The 24,609-nt window shown below is 45.1% G+C and overlaps 1 protein-coding gene across 3 annotated transcripts in view; it reads right to left on the bottom strand.

Annotated features, from left to right (window-relative positions):
- The window catches only part of NDUFAF4 (NADH:ubiquinone oxidoreductase complex assembly factor 4), a 29,154-nt gene extending 4,763 nt beyond the window's left edge, over nt 1-24,391 (bottom strand). For all 3 annotated transcript variants that reach the window (XM_068135964.2, XM_068135965.2, XM_068135966.2), the window contains exons 1-2: nt 24,164-24,391; nt 8,719-8,819 (exon numbers count right to left, since the gene is read on the bottom strand). In XM_068135964.2, coding sequence (XP_067992065.1) covers nt 8,719-8,819; nt 24,164-24,287 — 225 coding nt within the window. In that variant the 5' untranslated portion in view covers nt 24,288-24,391. The remainder of the gene's footprint in view (nt 1-8,718; nt 8,820-24,163) is intronic.
- Between the last annotated feature and the right edge of the window lie 218 nt (nt 24,392-24,609).

Here is a 24,609-nt window from a genome sequence, read left to right as displayed (position 1 = left end):
TGGCAGCAGGACGGTCAGACTGGACATGAGATGGCTTCCAAGCATGTGAGTAGATCACTTTTCGTACCAAGGTGGAGACTTCCTCCATCAGAGAGTGACGGAGGACATGCCTGATTCTCATGTCGAAAGAATTCATCAAGGTTTCCGTCTCTCGTCTGACAGCTTATGTACAGCCGAGAGAAAAGTTGTAAGTCATTCTTGAGTGAGACTACCTGCTGTTTCCCCTTGCTGACACTTCTGGGAGCCGACTTACTGAACACCTTCAGGTTGTTTCGATGAATGGTGTCATAAATAGGCTTGGTTCTTTCCACCAGACATTCTCTTGGTAAAAGCCTGGAACTGCTCTTGGCCAATCCTCTTAACATTCTGAACTGCCTGAACTGCAACGGGGGCTGCGATGTTCTTTGTATCAAGGACAACCAGATCCATACTTTCTTCCTCAAAGGGGTTGCCAAGCTCTTCCATGACGCTGACAAGAGATTGGACATCTTTGGTGAATGCAGTCTGCACGCTTGGTGTCTGGTCATGATGACGTGTCCACTAGCCTCCTCCAGTTCTCATTCTCAAGTTCGAATTCTTCTATGATCCGGGCAACTTCTGGCCCCGCAATCATCCACCGGCGCAGGGCACTGGGGTTATCAGTGAGGCCAACTGCTCCACCATCTCCTTTGATGCAGGCATTATTTTGTTCATGTGCCTTGTCAATTGCGATGGTAGAAAACACTTTCTTCGTCTTCTGCACAGTGAAACTACCTTCCTGGAATTTCCTGCCTACATGTGGGTGCTTTGTTGGAAGTTCAGCCATGTCCCTCAGGTGAACAGGGATCCACCTGGCATAATTAGTGTGGTCTAAAGCATGAAACCAGGAGGCCAATTCTGTCAGGGCATCAAGATACATCGCGAATGATGCTTGTCACAGAGAACGCACAAAGAGCAGAACCCTGTGGTAATTTTTGTTATTGACAGGCAAAGGCCTCATCCGGGGCTCTTGGTTACGGTGACTTTCATTCGCAAATACGAAACCGATGTTTAGCGGATAGTGCGCAAAAAATAACAACGTAACGAAATGGCGAGACACCAAAAGTGCAATCGGGAAAGAATGACTTGTAATATAATGGGAACCGCATGGATTTATTTCTTTGTTCATTTATGTTATTATTACATTGGTACTTGCTTTTCAGGAAAAGTGGACCAAGAAAATGAAAATCCCCTTTTTTTCATCAATGTGCATGATTTTCAAAATTAATATCCATTTGGAATCTCACCAGATGCCGTGTCGCAAACCTATTTATACTAACTAATACAATTATAGTTATCTATTGTGGTACCAAATGAAATAATAGGCACTCCCTAAACAGTCTTGGACTTTTAAAAGCACATTAGCATCCACGGTCGACCCACTGTCTTCCCCAGTACATCATATATAGAAAATAAAAGTGACCGCTGGTGGCCATTTTGGAAAATGGCTGCTTTGCCACCATGGGCAAAATGTGAGGTGGCCCAATATCCAAATCTGTTCATATTATAAGTGTCTTTATGTGTGGCAAGTGTGTTGCTTTTATCACAAAATGCACAATCCTTATAAATATCTAAGTTAAGCTGCTCCACTATTAGTCTGGTCTGTTAGGGGAAAATTGTGCAGATTTGTCTACAAGCATGACATTTGGCACACTTGTAGTTTTTGACATGCTGAATTCAAATCTGCCGGGAGCCAAAGCCAATTCTCAATGGGAGCGCCATATTTGACACTTCAAAATGGCCGCCACTCAAAAACTGACTTTTCCGTTACTAGCCAACCAAAAGTCACATAATTACAATTAAAAGCACTTTTCTAGGGTTTTGGACCTCACTGATTCTAAATCTGATGTCTGTTTGACAGTAGCCTTGACAGGAAATTGTACATTTTTTTTTTTTTTTAATGTTTGACAATTTTTTTTTAATTTAATTTTTTTATTTACATTTTATTTTTTAAATTTTATTTCAGGTGCCTGTCGTTCTGCTGTGGGAATAGAAGAATAGAATAGAAGAATAGAGAATAGAAGTCCTAGCTGTACTGGTGGTGGATGGCAAGGATGGATGCCATCAACTGGGAGCTTTGCTGTGTCTGCCAAGAAGAAAAGGATGAACGGTTGCAGACGCCAACGGAAGAGGGCCTTGCTTCAATTGAGAAAGATCTGAATGGTTTTAAAGCCATTGGTGTCATGCCTTCTTGTTTGAAAGTGTCATGGGCTCAGCTTGATGAGGGCCAGGGCATTGCTAAGACGCTTCAGACACACAATGCCAAATATCACAAAGTTTGCAGAACCTACTGCAGTAACTCTCGCCTGAGATGGTTCACTGAAAAAGAGGATTCTAGTGACCAAAACTCACCTAAGAAACTACGGTCCAGTTTTGCAGTGTCTTCTGCTCCTCAGAAGTCTCCTTGTTGCATAATATGTGAGGGACAGGACCAAAAGAATCTATGTAAAGTTGAAACATTTAATGTAGACACAAACTTAAAGACCTGGGCTCAGAGCACCAACAATTTCAATCTTCTGGGCAAACTGATTGCCCATGCAGCTGATGCCCACGCTGGTGACACTATCATGTACAGTGTTACTTGCACCTGAGAGACTCAGCTCGTGCTGAGGATCGCAGATCATCTGCAGGTCCTCCTGCCCCTCACTTCAATTCAGTTGCCATTGCGCAAATTGTTGCTTTAGTCGAGGACTCTGACTCAGTCTTCAAACTGTCTGCTTTGCGACAGTTATATAGAACACTTGTGGAGCAACAGGGAATTCCCTGTTCTGATACCAGGGAACCACATGCCACACGGTTCAAGGAGTATCTTCTGAAGCTGCTTCCTGAGTCGACAGAGTTCTCCCAGGGCAAGGAAGTCTATATCTCCAGCAACCAGAACGTTGGAGATCTAATAGCTGAAGCCCATAAGTCCCAGATAGGTCAGGATGATGCTTTGTTGTTGATGCGAGCAGCAGTAATACTTAGGAAATGCTGTCTCCAGAGGCAAGAACCATTTACTGGTTCTTTTGCCTCTGATTCCCTGACATCTCCCATCCCTGGACAGCTGAGAAGCTTCCTCAACATCCTGCTCCAGGGCCCCTCAATCTTGCGTGAACAGAGCAATGAGGAGTTGCAGGCGCAGGTACAAGGCAGGGCAAGAGTTGCAAGCGCCATTGCCCAGCAGATTATTTATAATACCTGCAGTGGTTCACATCATGCCACAAAGTCCAGCAACATCCGTCACAACAAAGAACATGAGACCCCTTTCCCTTTGTACCAGGGCCTCAAGCTGCATGGTGAGGGTAGGTGGAAGAAAGAGATCAATAATGCCAATGCCTTTGGGGTTTCTGTGTCTTACAGTCGTGTCTTGGAGATCAGGCGATCCATGGCACGAGCACACGTCAAACAGTTTGTCCAGGATGGAGTTGTGCTGCCCACAAACATCCGTAGTGGGGTCTTCGTGACCTTTGATGTAGACAACTTGGATAGCAGCAACCAAGGTAACTTCTCCCATGATGAGGTCCATGGGACAGCAATCAGCGTGACAAACCACCTGCCTTGGGACAACCAAGGAGTACAGCGACCCTCTATCGAGCTGGATCCTACAGACACTACTGTACCACAACTTCCTGAATCCTACACAGTGGTTCAGCCAGCTGAATTCTCAAGCAATGATTTGCATGTACCATGTACTCCAGATCTCAATTCTCGGCCATCTCATAATCTGCTACATGGAGCCAAATTCAAGGATGAGTCCTGGATGGCACATGTGTCCACAGTGCTGAAACAGGACACATTGCCAGAAGGTGAAGTCATCACCTGGTCAGGCTACAACTCCCGACTCATGAGTGATGACTCTGTGAAGCCTAAGGCATTGATAGGGGTTCTACCTGTTCCCTGACAAAGCAGCCACACCTTCTATGATGAAACATGCAATGCATCTCACAATGCAAGGCACAGAGGCCCTCAACCCTGGTCAAACTCCTGTGCTTGGTGGTGACCAGCCTCTGTATGCCATCGCTAAGCAGCTGCAGTGGTCATTCCCTGACACAATGGGGGAAGATAAGCTGGTCCTGATGATGGGCGCTCTACACATAGAGGACAAACTGCACCAGATGATTGGTAAGTTGCTGCGGGACTCTGGGTGGAGCAACATTCTTACTCAGGCCCAGGTCCTCACATCTGGCCGTGCCCAGTCTGTGCTTCATGAGCATCATATAAAGCGCACTCGCTATGCTCACCAGGTCTCTGTCATGGGTCTGTATCTCCTCAGACAGAAGTCATACTCCAATTACTGCTCTGGTGTTGAGGGACCACCTGAGTCTCTAGAGATCTGGGCTCAAAGGTCCAGAACTCACAATCCCATGTTCATGAAATAAAAAAAATAAAAAAAATTTTAAATAAAAAAAATCGAAATTTAAAAAAAATGTCAAACATTAAAAAAAAAAAATGTAAAATTTCCTGTCAAGGCTACTGTCAAACAGACATCAGATTTAGAATCAGTGAGGTCCAAAACACTAGAAAAGTGCTTTTAATTGTAATTATGTGACTTTTGGTTGGCCAGTAACGGAAAAGTCAGTTTTTGAGTGGCGGCCATTTTGAAGTGTCAAATATGGCGCTCCCATTGAGAATTGGCTTTGGCTCCCGGCAGATTTGAATTCAGCAGGTCACAAACTACAAGTGTGCCAAGTTTCATGCTTGTAGACAAATTTGCACAATCCCCCCTTAAAATCCCCCTAACAGACCAGACCATATGGGAACAAATTATAGTCTAAAGCGACAGCAGAAGGTAAATGGAGCACAAGGGCGAATGCTTTTTTTTTTTTTTGTATACAGAATCGAGGCTCGTGAAAGAGCTAACATTGATTTCACAAACAAACCAAACAGACAAACAAAATATATAAAAAGAGGGAGCGGAAGACAAGATGGGGAGAGATGGGGAAGCACACAAACACAACATTTGAGAGCAGGGAGATGTGTGGGAGGGAGAGGGCTTGGGGGGAGGAGGCGTGGGAAGGGGGGGGGGGGGGTGGGAGAAGTATAAATCACAAGGACACCAAGGACTTCCAGGACAGAAGTTGGTATTTCAAAAAAGTGGATTTGGGGTGAAATTAGCGGGGGTAGAAAAGATCAAGGTTTTGGATGAGGGAAGATAAGAGATGGTGGTGAACAGCTGTTTTAAAGACCTGGAGGGTGGAGTGGGATTGAAGGAGTGAGGGAGTGAGGGAGTGAGGGAGTGAGGGAGTGAGGGAGTTTGTTCCAGGGGCAGGAGAAAAGAGGAATGAAGGAGTGAAGGTGAGCAGAGAGTCGTGATTTTGGCAGTTTAACCATAAGAGGGTTCCAGGCAGATCTTGTGCGACCTGTATGAATATTTGGGGGACAGAGCCCAGAGAGAGCTGGGGGGGGCAAGGCCAGAGAGGAGTCGGTAGAAGACGGAAAGACCACCAACCTGCCTGCGGTGAGTGAGTGAGTGAGTGAAAGGCCCTTGGGGTTAGCTTCATCGTGGGAGATTCCAATGATTCTGAACACTTTGGTTTCAACAGCGTGAAGACGAGCTAGGTGTGAGGCAGGAGCACCAGCCCAGAGGGGAGAGCAGTATTCCATTGAGCTGCGGATGAAAGCCTTGTATGTGGTGAGGAGCTCAGGTGTGCCAAGGAAGGACTTCGCACGACGGAGGATGCCCAGTCGGCGACTGGCTTTGGAGGCCAGATTTGAAATGTGGTTTTCCCAGGAAAGATCATGGCAGATAGTGAGACCCAAAACCTTGAGTGACAGAACTTCTTGGAGAGGATTATTCAGAAAGTGGATGGGAGGGTTGTCCAGTCGGTCTTTTCGGAGAGACATCATAAGAGTGTGAGATTTGGCAGAAATGAAAGACATGTTCCACTTGTTTGCCCAGTCTGTGATTTTGTCCAGGTCTGCAGAGAGTGAGGACGCTGCAGACTGCCGATCTGAGGGATGAGGAATGGAGCGACAGAGAGTAGAGTCATAAGCAAAGAGATAGAGAGGATTTTCAAGAGAGTCAGAGAGATCATTGATGAAGACCAGAAAAAGCACAGGGCCCAGAACACTGCCTTGGGGAACTCCAGCCTGAACAGGAAGATGAGATGAGAGAAACCCATTCAGGGCCACACGTTGACTTCGACTACAGAGGAAATCCGCCAGCCATGCGTGGAGATTTCCATGGATACCAAAGGAGGAGAGTTTGGTGAGCAGGGCGGGGTGCCAGACCGTATCGAAGGCACGTGATATGTCAAGAGAGACTGCTCTAATTTCCTGTTTGGTATTGAGGACCTCCATCCATTGTTGAGAAAGCAGAAACAGCATGTCCAGAGTAGAGTGTCCAGGTCTGAAACCAAATTGATGATCAGAGATCAAGCCATTGGAGAAGAGGAAAGATTTCATATCCGAAGCAATGATGGATTCCATGACTTTGCTGATAATTGGGAGAAGGCTGATTGGTCTGTAGTTGCTAGGATCTGTTTTTGCACCTTTTTTGTGCAAAGCGGTGATGTTGGCTGATTTCCAAACAGATGGCAGATGACCTTGAGCAAACGAGAGGGTGAAGAGAACAGAGAGAGGGAGTGAAAGAGCGGAAGAACAGGCTTTTAGGACCCGTGGGCTGATGCCGTCAGGTCCAGTTGCAGAATCAGAGTCGAGGGTTGACAAACTTTTCCACCTTGTCAGGAGGAAAGGACACAGAGTCCAGGAGCAGCTGGGTACGACTGGGTATGGTGGGTACAGAGAGGGATGGGTTTGGGACACAAGATTTAGAGGCAAACACAGAGTTGAGGCATTCAGCTTTTTCACGTGCGGAGTCAGCGGTGCAGCCGTTTGAGGTGAGGGAGGGGGTGGAGGGGGAACAAACACCAGAAACAGATTTGACCAGACACCACCAGGATTTGGAAGAGGGAGACAGATAAGAGAGTTCGGTCTTGAGAACGGAGAGATATTGTTTCCTGGCTCTCCTGAGGGTGGGCACACACTTGTTTCGGGCTTTGTGAAAGGAAATGAGATTTCCTTCCGTTGGATTTGCTTTCCAGGAGACAAAAGCAAGTTGTTTCTGGGCAACAGCCTCACCACAAGATTCCGTGTACCATGGACGGGAGGAAGGCTATGACACCTGAAGACGAGATGGGATAAATCTGTGCATGAGAGAGAGCAATTTACTTTGGAAGAATTCCCAGGATGAGTTGATGTCAGAGGCGGTAGGGATGGGAGACCAGTCCAGATGATTGATGGCTGCTTGAAGACCGTGCCAGTTGGCCTGAGTGAAATGCCAGACTCGCCGACGCTGAGGAGGCTCTCTGAGAATGGTCAGAGATGTCCACTTTAACAAGCACATGATCAGATGAGCCGATTGGAGCAGAAGAGCAGCAGACATTTTCAGGGAAGTTAGTCATAACCAAGTCCAGAAGAGAAGATGCTCCGTTGACTGAGATCCGGGTCGGGAAATTGACAGATTGTGTCAGTCCCAGTGAGTCGCAGAAGTCCTTTGCTGAGGAGCCATGGCTGGTGAGAGAGGTACCCACACCCAGCCAACTGGCATGGCGACAATTGAAATCACCACATATGAGGAAGAGAGAGTTGGGATGGGTAGATAGAAGTTGGTCCATATTATCAGACAGCGAGATGTAGATGGAGTCTACATCTTGAACAATTAAAACAACAACAACAACTAGAATGGCACTCAGTAGAGCACACATCTCCGCCAGGCTGTACAGTTTATGTTTTGTATCCCACTGATAGGCCGGATCTGGATCCGGACCTGAACCAAAATCTAATTGGCTTGTTCTTGCCATCTAACCGCCTCATCCAGCTAGTTTTATTATAATCCTCCCACAACTTTTTGAAATATAATTTTCTCTCAATGGTGAAGAATCAGTTAAAAAAAAAAATCCAAATATTCTCGTATCCAGAGCCATATTCAGATCTTTACCAAAATTGAATCTATTCGTTCTTGTCCACCAACTTTCGCCCAAATCTATTCATAACTTTTTGAGATACCCTGTTCGCAAACGAAGAGCAGAAAAACAGGGGTGAAAACATATCCTTCATCCACCTTCAGTGGCAGATGTAACAATTTGTGAAAAACTTGGGTCAAAATCCCTAGCCAACCCCACAAGATGGTGGGAATAATTATGGCTGGTAATGTGGTAGTAGTGGTCTTCTTCTTTTGTATGCAGCACAAGGCTGTGGATAGCATTAATTGGCGAAGGGCACAGCTGTTCATGGTGCTGGCGATAACTTTCCTGCTCTTCACAAAGGACACCGTGGGATCTTTAACGTCCACAAACCAATGCCGGCAGACAGGACACCCAGTTTAATATCCATCTGAGGGGTGGCACACACATCGATGAATCACCCATCTGTGAAACACCGGAATGACAGTTTATTCCTGAGCAAAGATTCAAACCCAAGCTAGACAGCCTCGGGTTGGTGTACGTACTTCTCGGCCACCCTGCCAACCCCGGTAGTAGTTGTCATCGTATCGATCAATAAAGAACTCATTTAAGCTAAGAAAGCAGATTCAAACCGACCCTTAAGATATGAGTCCATCCTCGGTTCCAAACGATGTATCCAGCATTAGCAATTTACAAACTTAACTGCGTAAAAAGCAAAAAACTACGATTACAACCAGGCTGATGTAAAATGACGACAGGAAGCTTCCGAGAGGCAGCTCATCACAACGTGGAGGCAATGGGGAAGTCTGAGTACCGGTAAAGAAGGCTCAATCGTCTCCGTAATCTTTATGTTTTCGAGGTTTTTCAGCAAACTTTCATTCTTCGTTTTCATTTCCACCTCAAGTTTTGGATAATCTGCACACAAAATCCAGAGCAAGTGGCAAAGAAAGTCAGGCCCTGTCAGAGTTCACAGTCATATTCCATCAAAGCTGTTCAGTGCAGAGTTTCCATCTCTTTTCGGTCTGCAATCACCAGGGTATGCATGTTTGGTAAGTACGGGTCTCATTAGGAACTGACAGTGAATGAAATAATAAATTTTAAAAAATACGCAGCCATTAATTTGAACCGCTATAACCAGAATGTTGACATGACAAGCAGCTTATCAAGTGCTCGACACAAAAAAACTGACAACAAGCACAGATACATTCAAAGTACACCGCCCCCATGCCAAATAATTAAATATCTTACAGCGCGGCATTGCCGGGGCGCCTCTGGCGCCCGACAATACCGCAGTGCAGCTCATAGAGACTGCATTGAGGGAGAGGTGTACAATAATTGATTGATCAATTGTATAATTAAAATCAAAGATTATCGCAAAATATTTTCCTAATCAATTGGCTAATAGCATAACTAAACCACTACTGCTTCATCCGAAGATGTGTCTTTTAGAAATTTAATTAAATAAGTCATTAATAAAAAATTAAATAATTAATTGATTAATCAATAAATAATTAATCGATTAAATGATTAATCAATAAATCAAAAATATCCTTGCGAGCTGTATCACTTGTATTGGTCACTCATGTCCAAATATTAGCTTCCTAGCTCAAAAGGTGCCTAAGATATTGGCCAAATGAGAAAGAAAATAAATCAATGATTAATAATGAAAATAAATAAATAATAATCATTAAAAAATTAAATTATTAATCAATTCGGTCATAGAACACATAAACCACCACCATTTCATCAGAAACTGTAACTTAAAAAAAAAAAAATTTAGTCATTAATCGAATAATTAAAGAATTAATCGATTAATTCATCAATTGATTAATTAATAAATCAAAAATAGCCTTTGCAGCCAAATCACCTGGTCATTGGCATGTCCAAATATCAGCTTCCTAACTCAAAAGGTGCCTGAGTTAATGGACAGAAGAGAAAGGAAATTTGATTAATTAAATAAGTACTTAATTAATCGCTAATAATTAAATAACTCCTCAATTAATTGATTAATCAAAAAACAAAAAATACCGTTTTTGACAAAGGACTTGCTCACGATTGTGCCGAAATTCCAGCTTCCGAGCTCAAAGGATGGCTGAGATATCGTCCGGACAAACAAGAAAACAAACAAGAAAACAACGAAGAAAACAACGAAGAAAACAACGAAGAAAACAACCAAGAAAACAACCAAGAAAACAACCAAGAAAACAACCAAGAAAACAACCAAGAAAACAACCAAGAAAACAACCAAGAAAACAACCAAGAAAACAACCAAGCAAACAACCAAGAAAACAACCAAGAAAACAACCAAGAAAACAACCAAGAAAACAACCAAGAAAACAACCAAGAAAACAACCAAGAAAACAACCAAGAAAACAACCAAGAAAACAACCAAAGTGAAAACTGAGTACTCCCTTTCAGCGTGCGTCACCGCCGAGCCCCCTTCGGTGCCCGGCAATGACGATTTGCAACGCCTGGAGATGGCATAGGAAAGGTGCGGTGTACAATACTTGATTGGGTGAAAGGAAATAAAAATGTCACGTGACACTGGAATGATAAAATGCATGCACAAAGAGTGACTGAAAGTCAATGAATGAATCAAAATTATGACAAATTCCGAGGGAGAATAGATGAATTGCGGTATCGCGAATGAAATCCAAAATGAATGGCCATGGGCAATCTACTTATTACGTACTCAGGGAGGACGGAACCCACATTTAGGAAATTGAAATTGAGAAAAGGAGGAGAGGGATAAAGAGAGAGGGACAAAGAGAGAGGGACAAAGAGAGGAGGACAAAGAGAGAGGAACAAAGAGAGAGGAACTAAGAGAGGGATAAAGAGAGAGGGATAAAGAGAGAGGGATAAAGAGAGAGGGATAAAGAGAGAGGGATAAAGAGAGAGGGATAAAGAGAGAGGGATAAAGAGAGAGGGATAAAGAGAGGGACAAAGAGAGGGGGACAAAGAGAGGGGGACAAAGAGAGGGGGACAAAGAGAGGGGGACAAAGAGAGGGGAACAAAGAGAGGGGAACAAAGAGAGGGGAACAAAGAGAGGGGAACAAAGAGAGGGGAACAAAGAGAGGGGAACAAAGAGAGGGAACAAAGAGAGGGGGACAAAGAGAGGGGAACAAAGAGAGAGGGACAAAGAGGGACAAAGAGAGGGATAAAGAGAGAGGGATAAAGAGAGAGGGATAAAGAGAGAGGGATAAAGAGAGAGGGATAAAGAGAGAGGGATAAAGAGAGAGGGATAAAGAGAGAGGGATAAAGAGAGAGGGTAAAGAGAGAGGGGTAAAGAGAGAGGGATAAATAGAGAGGGATAAAGAGGGGGATAAAGAGGGGGATAAAGAGGGGGATAAAGAGGGGGATAAAGAGAGAGGGATAAAGAGAGAGGGATAAAGAGAGAGGGATAAAGAGAGAGGGATAAAGAGAGGGGGACAAAGAGATGGGGACAAAGAGAGAGGGATAAAGAGAGGGGGAACAAAGAGAGGGGAACAAAGAGAGGGGAACAAAGAGAGAGGGACAAAGAGAGAGGGACAAAGAGAGAGGGACAAAGAGAGAGGGACAAAGAGAGAGGGACAAAGAGAGAGGGACAAAGAGAGAGGGACAAAGAGAGAGGGATAAAGAGAGAGGGATAAAGAGAGAGGGATAAAGAGAGAGGGATAAAAAGAGAGGGATAAAGAGAGGGATAAAGAGAGGGATAAAGAGAGAGGGATAAAGAGAGAGGGATAAAGAGAGAGGGATAAAGAGAGAGGGATAAAGAGAGAGGGATAAAGAGAGAGGGATAAAGAGAGAAGGATAAAGAGAGAAGGATAAAGAGAGAGGGATAAAGAGAGGGACAAAGAGAGAGGGACAAAGAGAGAGGGACAAAGAGAGAGGGACAAAGAGAGAGGGACAAAGAGAGAGGGATAAAGAGAGAGGGATAAAGAGAGAGGGATAAAGAGAGAGGGATAAATAGAGAGGGATAAATAGAGAGGGATAAATAGAGAGGGATAAATAGAGAGGGATAAAGAGAGAGGGATAAAGAGAGAGGGATAAAGAGAGAGGGATAAAGAGAGAGGGATAAAGAGAGAGGGATAAAGAGAGAGGGATAAAGAGAGAGGGATAAAGAGAGAGGCATAAAGAGAGAGGGATAAAGAGAGAGGGACAAAGAGAGAGGGACAAAGAGAGAGGGACAAAGAGAGAGGGACAAAGAGAGAGGGATAAAGAGAGAGGGATAAAGAGAGAGGGATAAAGAGAGAGGGATAAAGAGAGAGGGATAAAGAGTGGGGGATAAAGAGTGGGGGATAAAGAGTGGGGGATAAAGAGAGAGGGATAAAGAGAGAGGGATAAAGAGAGAGGAATAAAGAGAGGGATAAATAGAGGGATAAAGAGAGGGGGATAAAGAGGGGGATAAAGAGGGGGATAAAGAGAGAGGGATAAAGAGAGAGGGATAAAGAGAGAGGGATAAAGAGAGAGGGATAAAGAGAGAGGGATAAAGAGAGAGGGATAAAGAGAGAGGGATAAAGAGATGGGGACAAAGAGAGGGGGACAAAGAGAGGGGAACAAAGAGAGGGGAACAAAGAGAGGGGAACAAAGAGAGGGGAACAAAGAGAGGGGAACAAAGAGAGGGGAACAAAGAGAGGGGAACAAAGAGAGGGGAACAAAGAGAGGGGAACAAAGAGAGGGGAACAAAGAGAGGGGAACAAAGAGAGGGGAACAAAGAGAGGAGAACAAAGAGAGGGGACAAAGAGAGAGGGACAAACAGAGAGGGACAAACAGAGAGGGACAAACAGAGAGGGACAAAGAGAGAGGGATAAAGAGAGAGGGATAAAGAGAGAGGGATAAAGAGAGAGGGATAAAGAGAGAGGGATAAAGAGAGAGGGATAAAGAGAGAGGGATAAAGAGAGAGGGATAAAGAGAGAGGGATAAAGAGAGGGATAAAGAGGGAGGGATAAAGAGGGAGGGATAAAGAGAGAGGGATAAAGAGAGAGGGATAAAGAGAGAGGGATAAAGAGAGAGGGATAAAGAGAGAGGGATAAAGAGAGGGATAAAGAGAGGGATAAAGAGAGGGATAAAGAGAGAGGGATAAAGAGGGAGGAATAAAGAGAGAGGGATAAAGAGAGAGGGATAAATAGAGAGGGATAAAGAGAGAGGGATAAAGAGAGAGGGATAAAGAGAGAGGGATAAAGAGAGAGGCATAAAGAGAGAGGGATAAAGAGAGAGGGATAAAGAGAGAGCAGCAAAGAGAGAGGGACAAAGAGAGAGGGACAAAGAGAGAGGGACAAAGAGAGAGGGACAAAGAGAGAGGGACAAAGAGAGAGGGATAAAGAGAGAGGGATAAAGAGAGAGGGATAAAGAGAGAGGGATAAAGAGAGAGGGATAAAGAGAGAGGGATAAAGAGAGAGTGATAAAGAGTGGGGGATAAAGAGTGGGGGATAAAGAGTGGGGGATAAAGAGTGGGGGATAAAGAGTGGGGGATAAAGAGTGGGGGATAAAGAGTGGGGGATAAAGAGAGGGGGATAAAGAGAGGGGGATAAAGAGAGGGGGATAAAGAGAGAGGGATAAAGAGAGAGGAATAAAGAGAGAGGGATAAAGAGAGAGGGATAAAGAGAGAGGAATAAAGAGAGAGGGATAAATAGAGAGGGATAAAGAGAGGGGATAAAGAGGGGGATAAAGAGGGGGATAAAGAGAGAGGGATAAAGAGAGAGGGATAAAGAGAGAGGGATAAAGAGAGAGGGATAAAGAGAGAGGGATAAAGAGAGAGGGATAAAGAGAGGGGGACAAAGAGATGGGGATAAAGAGAGAGGGATAAAGAGAGAGGGATAAAGAGAGAGGGATAAAGAGAGAGGGATAAAGAGAGAGGGATAAAGAGAGAGGGATAAAGAGAGAGGGATAAAGAGAGAGGGATAAAGAGAGAGGGATAAAGAGAGAGGGATAAAGAGAGAGGGATAAAGAGAGAGGGATAAAGAGAGAGGGACAAAGAGAGAGGGATAAAGAGAGAGGGATAAAGAGAGAGGAACAAAGAGAGAGGGACAAAGAGAGAGGGGTAAAGAGAGAGAGGGGTAAAGAGAGAGAGGGGTAAAGAGAGAGAGGGGTAAAGAGAGAGAGGGGTAAAGAGAGAGGGGTAAAGAGAGAGGAATAAAGAGAGAGGTGTAAAGAGAGAGGGGTAAAGAGAGAGGGGTAAAGAGAGAGGGGTAAAGAGAGAGGGGTAAAGAGAGAGGGGTAAAGAGAGAGGGGTAAAGAGAGAGGGGTAAAGAAAGAGGGAAAGAGGGGGGAAAGAGGGGGAAAGAGAGGAGGAAAGAGAGGGGAAAAGAGAGGGGAAAAGAGAGGGGAAAAGAGAGGGGTGTTGTAAAAACCAGATCTACAACATTGTCGCAATAGTAGGTTTAATTCAGTTTCGATCTCGAGCAACACCTGTAAGAAATCACAAGCATTGTATCAGTACCAGATCTACACCAGATCTCCTCTTCCTGTCTTTTTTGCGCATGCGCAAGATTGGAGGTTACGTCTTTTCGAAGCTGTCCATGCGCTCACGCTTTCGAAGTTAAGTAATTTTTCACAATTGTGTTTTTGTCGAAACTGTATCTATCTCTCGGTGTGTGTACCTATGGTGTGTCTTTAGAAAGACTCTCGGTGTTAATTTTTTCATACCTGTATACAAAATCGTCGGTTAATTCGTGTCGCGTATTCTGAGGCCTAGTGGGCTACCGTGTCCGACCTTGAAGCTTTGTTTTTCTCTCAGCGGTCCGTCGATTGCGCTGCAATTACTGTCATTCTCTGTTTTTGTCCCAGTCTTTCACCCCATGCTTCCTTGTTTAAAATATCAACTGGAAAAAAAAAACCCCCAAAAAAATTTCCTTCTCTGTTCTTATTCGTTCGTTCGTTCTTCGATCACGTTGTTCGTGATCACGTTGCTCGTGATCACGTTGTTCGTGATCACGTTGTTAAAAATGTTTAAACTTTCCCCTGAAGAACTGTATTCTGTCATTTATTATTACACCTTTTTCTTCTTCTTCTATAAAAGGATGCTTTCGACTTGCTCACCAAATCTATTCATTCCAAAAAAAAATTCCATCTCTTACAGTTCCTTTTTTCTACATTCCCGAAACTCTCCTGCACTCCACCCCTCCTTCAGCGTCCTCAAACGTATTTTTGACTCGAAGGTCTCAAGAAACTCATTTTGCAATAAATGTCCGTTTCCCATTAATCGTACACTTTCTAAAATCCAATCTCACCCCTCCCCTCCAAATCTTCCCCATCACCCCTTCCCTCAAAAACTTCCCCATCACCCCTCCCCTCCAAAACTTCCACATCACCCCTCCCCTCCAAAACTTCCCCATCACCCCTCCCCTCCAAAACTTCCCCATCACCCCTCCCCTCCAAATCTACCCCCTTGCCTCTCCCCTCCAAATCTTCCCCATCACCCATCTTTCAAATATTCCCCCTTGCCCCATCCCTTTCAAATCTTCCCCCTCCCCTCCAAATCTTCCCCATCGCCCCTCCCCTCCAAATCTTCCCCATCACCCATCCCCTCAAAAACTTCCCCATCACCCCTCCCCTCCAAAACTTCCCCATCACCCCTCGCCTCCAAATCAACCCCCTTGCCCCTCACCTCCAAATCTTCCCCATTACCCATCTCTTTCAAATCTTCCCCCCTTGCCCCTTCCCTCCTAAACTCCCCCCACACCCCTCCCCTCCGAGACTCTCCCTCGCTCCTCCCCTCCCCTCTCACCCCTCCTCCTCCTCCTCAAATCATCCTCCCCACTTCTTCCCCCTTCCAACTTTCACCTTCATCTCCCCCAACCTTCTGCCTCGCTCTTCCCCCTCCTCAAATAACACCTCACTGTGCCTCACCAAATCGCCATCAAACCTTTTGTCCGCCCCATTCTTCCCTTTCTCCAAGCTATTCTGAAATCTCTGACACACCTTCACCAGCTCTCCCTACCTCTTCCACATCTTACCCTACCCCTCCCCCCCCCTGTTCTGTATCCGATGCCCCCCCTTCCTCTTCATCAACGGTATGGACCTCAAACATCCGGGGCCTTCGCTCAAACTTGACTGATCTCTCCATACAGGTTGCTTCTGACAAACCAGACGTGATCTGCTCAACAGAAACTTTCCTCCTTCATGATGTCTCTGATTCCTTGGCATCTCTCCCAGGTTACTCCCTCCTCCGGTATGATAGCCCTGAGCCTCGTCCTGGAGGTGGGGTTGCTATCTTTATAAAAAAAACTCTTCCTCACTCGCCCTGCACTGCCCTCTCTCCACCTCACCCCCAGGAATACCTTTGGCTACGGCTTCCCCTTCGCTCCCACCTTTTGTTCATATGTGTGTTGTACCGTCCACCAAACAGTGATGACTCCATCTACATCTCGCTGTCTGATATGGACCAACTTCTATCGACCCATCCCAACTCTCTCTTCCTCATATGTGGTGATTTCAATCGTCACCGTGCCAGTTGGCTGGGTGTGGGTACCTCTCTCACCAGCCATGGCTCTTCAGCAAAGGACTTCTGCGACTCACTGGGACTGACACAATCTGTCAATTTCCCGACCCGGATCTCAGTCAACGGAGCATTTCTCTTCTGGACTTGGTTATGACTAACTTCGCTGAAAATGTCTGCTGCTCTTCTTCTGCTCCAATCGGCTCATCTGCTCCAATCGGCTCATCTGATCATGTGCTTGTTAAAGTGGACATCTCTCTGACCATTCTCAGAGAGCCTCCTCAGCGTGGACGAGTCTGGCATTTCACTCAGGCCAACTGGCACGGTTTTCAAGCAGCCATCAATCATCTGGACTGGTCTCCAATCTCTACCGCCTCTGACATCAACTCATCCTGGGAAATCTTCCAAAGTAAATTGCTCTCTCTCATGCACAGATTTATCCCATCTCGTCTTCAGCTGAAATACCCTTCCTCCCGTCCATGGTACACGGAATCTTGTGGTGAGGCTGTTGCCCAGAAACAACTTGCTTTAGTCTCCTGGAAAGGACATCCAACGGAAGGAAATCTCATTTCCTTTCACAGAGCCCACAACAAGTGTGTGTCCACCCTCAGGAGAGCCAGGAAACAATATCTCTCCGTTCTCAAGACCAAACTCTCTTATCTGTCTCCCTCTTCCAAATCCTGGTGGCATCTGTTCAAATCTGTTTCTGGTGTTTGTTCCCCCTCCATCCCCTTCCTCACCTCAAACAGCTACACGACTGACTCCGCATGTGAAAAAGCTGAATGCCTCAACTCTGTGTTTGCCTCTAAATCTTGTGTCCCAAACCCATCCCTCTCTGTACCCACCGTACCCAGTCATACCCAGCTGCTCCTGGACTCTGTGTCCTTTCCTCCTGACAAGGTGGAAAAGTTTCTGTCAACCCTCAACTCTGATTCTGATTCTGCAACTGGACCTGACGGTATCAGCCCACGGGTCCTAAAATCCTGTTCTTCCGCTCTTTCACTCCCTCTCTCTGTTCTCTTCACCCTCTCTTTTGCTAAAGGTCATCTGCCATCTGCTTGGAAATCAGCCAACATCACCGCTTTGCACAAAAAAGGTGCAAAAACAGATCCTAGCAACTACAGACCAATCAGCCTTCTCCCAATTATCAGCAAAGTCATGGAATCCATCATTGCTTCAGATATGAAATCTTTCCTCTTCTCCAATGGCTTGATCTCTGATCATCAATTTGGTTTCAGACCTGGTCACCCTACTCTGGACATGCTGCTTCTGCTTTCTCAACAATGGATGGAGGTCCTCAATGCCAAACAGGAAATTAGAGCTGTCTCCCTTGACATATCACGTGCCTTCGATACGGTCTGGCACCCTGCTCTGCTCACCAAACTCTCCTCCTTTGGTATCCATGGAAATCTCCACGCATGGCTGGCGGACTTCCTCTCAAGACATAGTCAACGTGTGGCCCTGAATGGGTTTCTCTCATCTCCTCCTCCTGTTCTGGCTGGAGTTTCCCAAGGCAGTGTTCTGGGCCCTGTGCTTTTTCTGGTCTTCATCAATGATCTCTCTGACTCTCTTGAAAATCCTCTCTATCTCTTTGCTGATGACTCTACTCTGTCGCTCCATTCCTCATCCCTCAGATCGGCAGTCTGCAGCCTCCTCACTCTCTGCAGACCTGGACAAAATCAGACTGGGCAAACAAGTGGAACATGTCTTTCAATCCTGACAAATCTCACACTCTTACGATGTCTCTCCGAAAAGACAGACTGGACAATCCTCCCATCCACTTTCTGAATAATCCTCTCCAAGAAGTTCTGTCACTCAAGCTTTTGGGACTCACTATCTGCCATGATCTTTCCTGGGAAAACCACATTTCAAATCTGGCCTCCAAAGCCAGTCGCCGACTGGGCATCCTCCGTCGTGCGAAGTCCTTCCTTGGCACACCTGAGCTCCTCACCACATACAAGGCTTTCATCCACAGCTCAATGGAATACTGCTCTCCCCTCTGGGCTGGTGCTCCTGCCTCACACCTAGCTCTTCTTCACGCTGTTGAAACCAAAGCGTTCAGAATCATTGGAATCTCCCGCGATGAAGCTAACTCCAAGGACCTTTCACTCACTCACCACAGGCAGTTTGGTGGTCTTTCCGTCTTCTCCCGACTCATCTCTGGCCTTGCCCCCCCAGCTCTCTCTGGGCTCTGTCCCCCAAATATTCCTACAGGTCACACAAGATCTGCCTGCAACCCTCTTATGGTTAAACTGCCACAATCAAGACTCTCTGCTCACCTTCATGCCTTCATTCCTCTTTTCTCCTGCCTCTGGAACAAACTCTCTCACTCTCTTCAATCCCACTCCACCCTCCAGGTCTTTAAAACAGCTGTTCACCACCATCTCTTATCTTCCCCCATCCAAAACCTTGACCTTTTCTACCCCCACTATTTTCACCCCAAATCCACTTTTTGAAATACCAACTTCTGTCCTGGAAGTCCTTGGTGTCCTTGTGTTTTATACTTCTCCCACCCCCCCTCCCCCCTTCCCACGCCTCCTGCCCCCAAGCCCCGTCTCTCCCACACATCTCCCTGCTCTCAAATGTTGTGTTTGTGTGCTTCCCCTTCTCTCCCCATCTTGTCTTCCGCTCCCTCTTTTTATATATTTTGTTTGTCTGGTCGATTTGTTTGTGAAATAAATGTTAGCTCTTTCACGAGCCTCGATTCAGCATACAAAAGAAAAAAGAAAAAAAAAGTATACCATAATCAAAGAAGTAACAATGGATTAGCAATTAGTGCAAGCAAGCCTAGAACATCTAGCATTAGCAATACTCGTCCGGTTGCCAAATCCAATTTTTTGGCTGAACCTGGAAATTTTATGCAAAGTTTTTTTTTTTTATTGATTTTGGTAGCCTAGGGTCTACTCTTTCAGAATCTGCCGGGTGCACTCCGTTCACCCTTGATGGTTTTGAGAAATTCAAGATGGCGTCCAAGAAAAGTCCGGCAGAAGTATGACTGAACCTGGAAATTTTATGCAAAGTTTTTTTTTTGATTGATTTTGGTAGCCTAGGATCTACTCTTTCACTGAGAATCTGCCGGGTGCACTCCGTGCACCCTTGAGCGTTTTGAGAAATTCAAGATGGCGTCCAAGATGGCTGTCGTTTCAGATAACTCCCTATAACTCCGGTAGTATTTGACCTAGGATGATAATTTTGGTGTCTAACCGTATGTTTTGAGGGGCAAGGTATCCATTGAAACCATTTATTTGACTGGTTGGGGATTGCATCATATAGAAATGCAATATGGCCGCCATCTATCTATAATTCCAGTAATCTCTGTGTGCATGTGTGTGTGTCTGTGTGTCTGTTGACTGGAAAGAAATTTCCGCAGAACGTTCGAGCATTGAGAATGCTGGCTGAGGAAGTTCTTCGAGGAGTACTTGATTGCAATACACTTGAGTCAAAGGAGGACTTCATGGAGGTCTTGGAGAACATAGCCAAAAGGAGTAAGACTGCCAAACTGTGGGTGGACATGTTAATCAAACCAGTGTTCCTTATGATGAGGTTTGTCCGAGCTGAGCGGGAGGCTGATTGGCTGTTGCATCTTGAGGCATGCAAACAAATGCTTCCCTATTTCTTTGCCGCTGGCCATGTGCATTATGCAAGGTATGGGTTGTGCTACCTAAGGGCAATGGAAGCCCTCCCAGAAGAGGTACTAGTCCGGTTCATGAAAGGGGAGCATGTGATGAGGCACCAGCGCGGGCTATGGAATGGCCTGTGGAGTGATATGTTTATAGAAACTACTTTCATGAGATATGGCCATGCCCCAAATGGCATCATAGGAATAACATTGAAGCCGGATACGCTCAAGGTCTGGGCATTTAGTCTTCATACATGTAGTACTGTGGAGGCTGCTCTGGACGAAATGCTTGGAGACTCTGGAGACCAAGGAAGTGAACATAAGGAAGAAAAGAAGGCACGGATAGAGAATGACAACAAGGACCGAGAAGCCATAAGGAGGAAGCTTCAAAAATGTATCGATCCACTTGATCCCGAGAAACATCCACAGGATCTAGTGAACATTGCAACTGGTCTACATGGAACCCCGGCAGTGAATGTGCAGGACGCTGTGCAGAAAGGATTCGAACAGATGTGCGAATTTGGAGAGAACTTACCTGATGGCTTACATGAAACAATTCACAAGACCGTGACTACCATGGTGGCTACAAAGAAACATGTGAATGTGGGAGGTAGTAAAGTGTACGACATGAATGTCATCTACTCCAGGGTCATAGGCCAACAGTCTAGAAGTGGGCGTGATGTTGACATAAAAGATGTCCTATCCTACGAATTGGCCCCAGTACCAACGTCTATGTTTGACCCCACAGGAGAAATGAGAGCTGCAACATCAAAGTCTTCCTTAAAGCGACAGCTTCTGGTTGAGGTATCTGCTCGGACAACAGCAAGTGAAACTTCAGTAGTTGTGATTGATGGTTCAGCCCTACTCTGGGTGATTCCTTGGCCTGCAGAGGGCACCACTACACACTACGCAAACAACTTGAAACACGCCATTGCCAAGAGACTAAAAGTTGGGGACGTTCACCTAGTGTTCGATCGGTACTACGATTACAGTACTAAGAGTGTCACCAGAAGTGCTAGGGCCACTGGAGTTAGCCGAGTCCACGAGCTGCAGTTGAACACCAAATTACCACCTCAAGAGACTGTGTTGACGGTGACCGAAAACAAGAAGCAGTTGATAAACCTGATTGTCAAACTTCTGATTGAAGACGAGTCATTCCATGAATACACCCAAAGCCACAAGTTGATAGTGTTTGGTGAGGACGCTGCCCCATTTGAGATCAGCCATGGTGGTGTAGTGATCAGAAGGGCGGACCTTTCAACTAGTCATGAGGAAGCGGACAATATCATTGTCCAACAGGTGCTGCTGTCTGCTCGAAATAATGAAGAGAGTGATATAACTGTGATATCCGATGACACTGACGTTTTCATTCTCTTGCTTCATTATTATCACGCTGGAAGCATGAAAAATCGTATCACCATGGAATCACCAATTAAGGAACGAACAGTCATTGACATTGGAAAAACCGTAGAGAAGCATGTGTCTTTTGTGAATGAACTCCTGCCAGCCCATGCTCTTACTGGGTGTGATACGGTAGCATGCTGCTATGGGGTTGGCAAAGGTACTGCATTGAAGGTTCTGAAAGATGGTCACTCACTGTCACTTTTAGGGGTCATTGATTCTCCCATAGAATCAGTGATTGCGCAGGCAACCACATTCATGTCAGCCTGTTACGGTCAATATTCTATGAGTAAATCAATGTCCGAAACACGCTGGAAGATGTGGGCATCCAAAACGGGTCGGGCCTCCGTGGTACCACCAAAACTTTGTTCCCTTCCTCCTACAAGTGAGGCATTTAAAGAGAATGTAAGAAGGGCCCATCACCAAGCCATTGTGTGGCGTTCACTGGAAGACAGCAATCCACCTGAACTTGATGCAGAAATGTACGGATGGGTAAAACACTCGAAACTGAAAACGCTACAACCGGTCCTCCTTCCCGCAAATAATAATAATAATAATAATTCATTTATTTTGTATAGCGCTTTTCCAGAAGCCCAAAGGCGCTTTGACAGAGTGGAAAACATAATGCATAACAATACATGAAAACAACAATTGCAAAAAGACAAGAATCAAGAAAACAAACAGCAGCGATATACGGCATATATATAAGACAAGAATCAAAAAGACAAGACAAGAATCAATAGGGAAATATTTAAAGCAAAAGGAGGGAGAAGGAGAAGAGATAGTCAGGGGTTAAATGCTGTGGGTTGAATGTTGAATGCAGCGTTGAACAGGTGGGTCTTTAGTGATGTTTTGAATGTGGTGAGTGAGGAGGAGTCTCTGATGGTGTGAGGTAGTGAGTTCCAGAGGGTGGGAGCAGCGTTGTTTGCTTGTTATGCAGCAAATGTTGAACTCGCCCCAGAAACTGTCATGCGTATGATCAGATGTGGATGCAAGAGTGACAACCCCTGCAGAACGCTTTCTTGCAGCTGCAAGAAGGCTGGTTTGAAATTTACAATATTCTGTGCTTGTTATGCTGCAGGTTGCAGCCAGACTCTTACTTAGCATTTTAATTCAATTGAACAATGTCACAGATTCTTGTGATGTAATTCATATGCATCTGTTTTAATCACTTAAATGGATTCTTTGTCCACGAAACATATGGATAGACACCAAAATTATCATTCTAGACCAAGTGAATGTATTTGAATAAAAGTGAATACAAGTGAATTTGTTTGTTTTTGTTTGAAATTTGTAATATGGCAGCCATATTGGCGGCCATATTGCATTTCTATATGATGCAATCCCCAACCAGTCAAATAAATGGTTTCAATGGATTCCTTGCCCCTCAAAACATACGGTTAGACACCAAAATTATCATCCTAGGTCAAATACTACCGGAGTTATAGGGAGTTATCTGAAACGACAGCCATCTTGGACGCCATCTTGAATTTCTCAAAACGCTCAAGGGTGCACGGAGTGCACCCGGCAGATTCTCAGTGAAAGAGTAGATCCTAGGCTACCAAAATCAATCAAAAAAAAAACTTTGCATAAAATTTCCAGGTTCAGTCATACTTCTGCCGGACTTTTCTTGGACGCCATCTTGAATTTCTCAAAACGCTCAAGGGTGCACGGAGTGCACCCGGCAGATTCTGAAAGAGTAGATCCTAGGCTACCAAAATCAATCAAAAAAAAAACTTTGCATAAAATTTCCAGGTTCAGTCATACTTCTGCCGGACTTTTCTTGGACGCCATCTTGAATTTCTCAAAACCATCAAGGGTGCACGGAGTGCACCCAGCAGATTCTGAAAGAGTAGATCCTAGGCTACCAAAATCAATCAAAAAAAAAACTTTGCATAAAATTTCCAGGTTCAGTCATACTTCTGCCGGACTATACGCACCATTCGAGTATACACTCCCACACAGAATAAATGTCACAGGAATGTGTCGGAGCGATGTCCGTCCGAGTTCTTATGGAAGCCTCTCAGTGATCGGAGACAGCATAGTACCTGGGTTCAACTTAGACACAATTTCATTGAAAGGAGGAAAGCGGGGGGAAAGAGGAGGAAAGAGGGGGGGAAAGAGGGAGGGAAAGAGGGGGGGGGGGGGAAGAGAGTAAAGATGGGGTGGGGTGGGGAGGAGGAGAGAGGATGGGGGCGAAGGACATGAGGAAAGGACGGAAGGAACCAGAAATTCCGCCATCTTGCGTACATAATAAATAGATTCCCTCAGTGTAATGAACGGGGTCGAATTACTGAATGTGAATGAGATATTTCGGCAAATGAAAATAAATAAATAAAGAATGAGAGCTCAGAGCACATTGCAAAGAGACACTGCGAATGAATCATTTATGATTCCGAAAATAGAATGAGTTAAAAATCGAGCGAAGTTACCTCACACTATTCGTATTACTCAAGTGTTATTATAGAATGCGGTAATGTCGGAGTATACGGGCGTAAACTCAAAAATTTCTAAAAAGTAATTTTATTTGTTTTACTTGATTAAAAACGATTTTTATTTTATTTTAATATTGATCCGTTCAGTTTGAGCACTCAGTTATGGCAGGCGGTCGTCCCCCAGCTCCTCGTTTTATTGTGCCATAAAATGAAATTTTAGATAACGCTAATGGTCGCGGAGGATCATATCACTTCTTTGGCAATCTTCACTTTGGCTTCTTCACTTTGAATGCAATCGACAAATAAAAAATAAACTGTAAATCGTCATAAATTAGCTTCGGAAGAGCAAGTAGCATTGAAACGAACAGAGCTCAGAAATGACACTCACCTGAGGCTTGATGTACTTGTATGGGATGTCTCGGAGCCATCACCGGCTTGTCTTTGGAGATGACTTTCATCGCTCGCTCCTCTATGTTATAGTTCCTCAGCATGCGAGTCGGGGACGAACCCATGCTGTGCGTGACCTCGGAACTCGAGTGAGGAATCAAAGTAAAGTAAACCCGCCCGCGCCCGGCGGCCGGCGCCCTTTCTATTTAACTCTTCCTTCTTTTAAATCAAGTGGATATTTTATGATCAGGATCAAAATACGTCAGGATTTCTAAAAACGGCAAGTACACTTTACGAATCCAATCGAAGATAAAACAGCAGATATATATTATATCTTGTTAAATAGTCATGCTACCGCGACCTATGTCGCCATGGCCACTATTGAGTGCGCAACATTGATCGTTATGGCAATGAACACTTACAGGGACCATTTGGCCCATTAATCCT

Source organism: Myxine glutinosa, chromosome 14 (genome assembly GCF_964187855.1).
Source record: "Myxine glutinosa chromosome 14, kmMyxGlut1.1, whole genome shotgun sequence".
NCBI classification, from domain to species: Eukaryota; Metazoa; Chordata; class Myxini; order Myxiniformes; family Myxinidae; genus Myxine; species Myxine glutinosa.
This window is presented reverse-complemented; position numbering and strand designations above follow the sequence as displayed.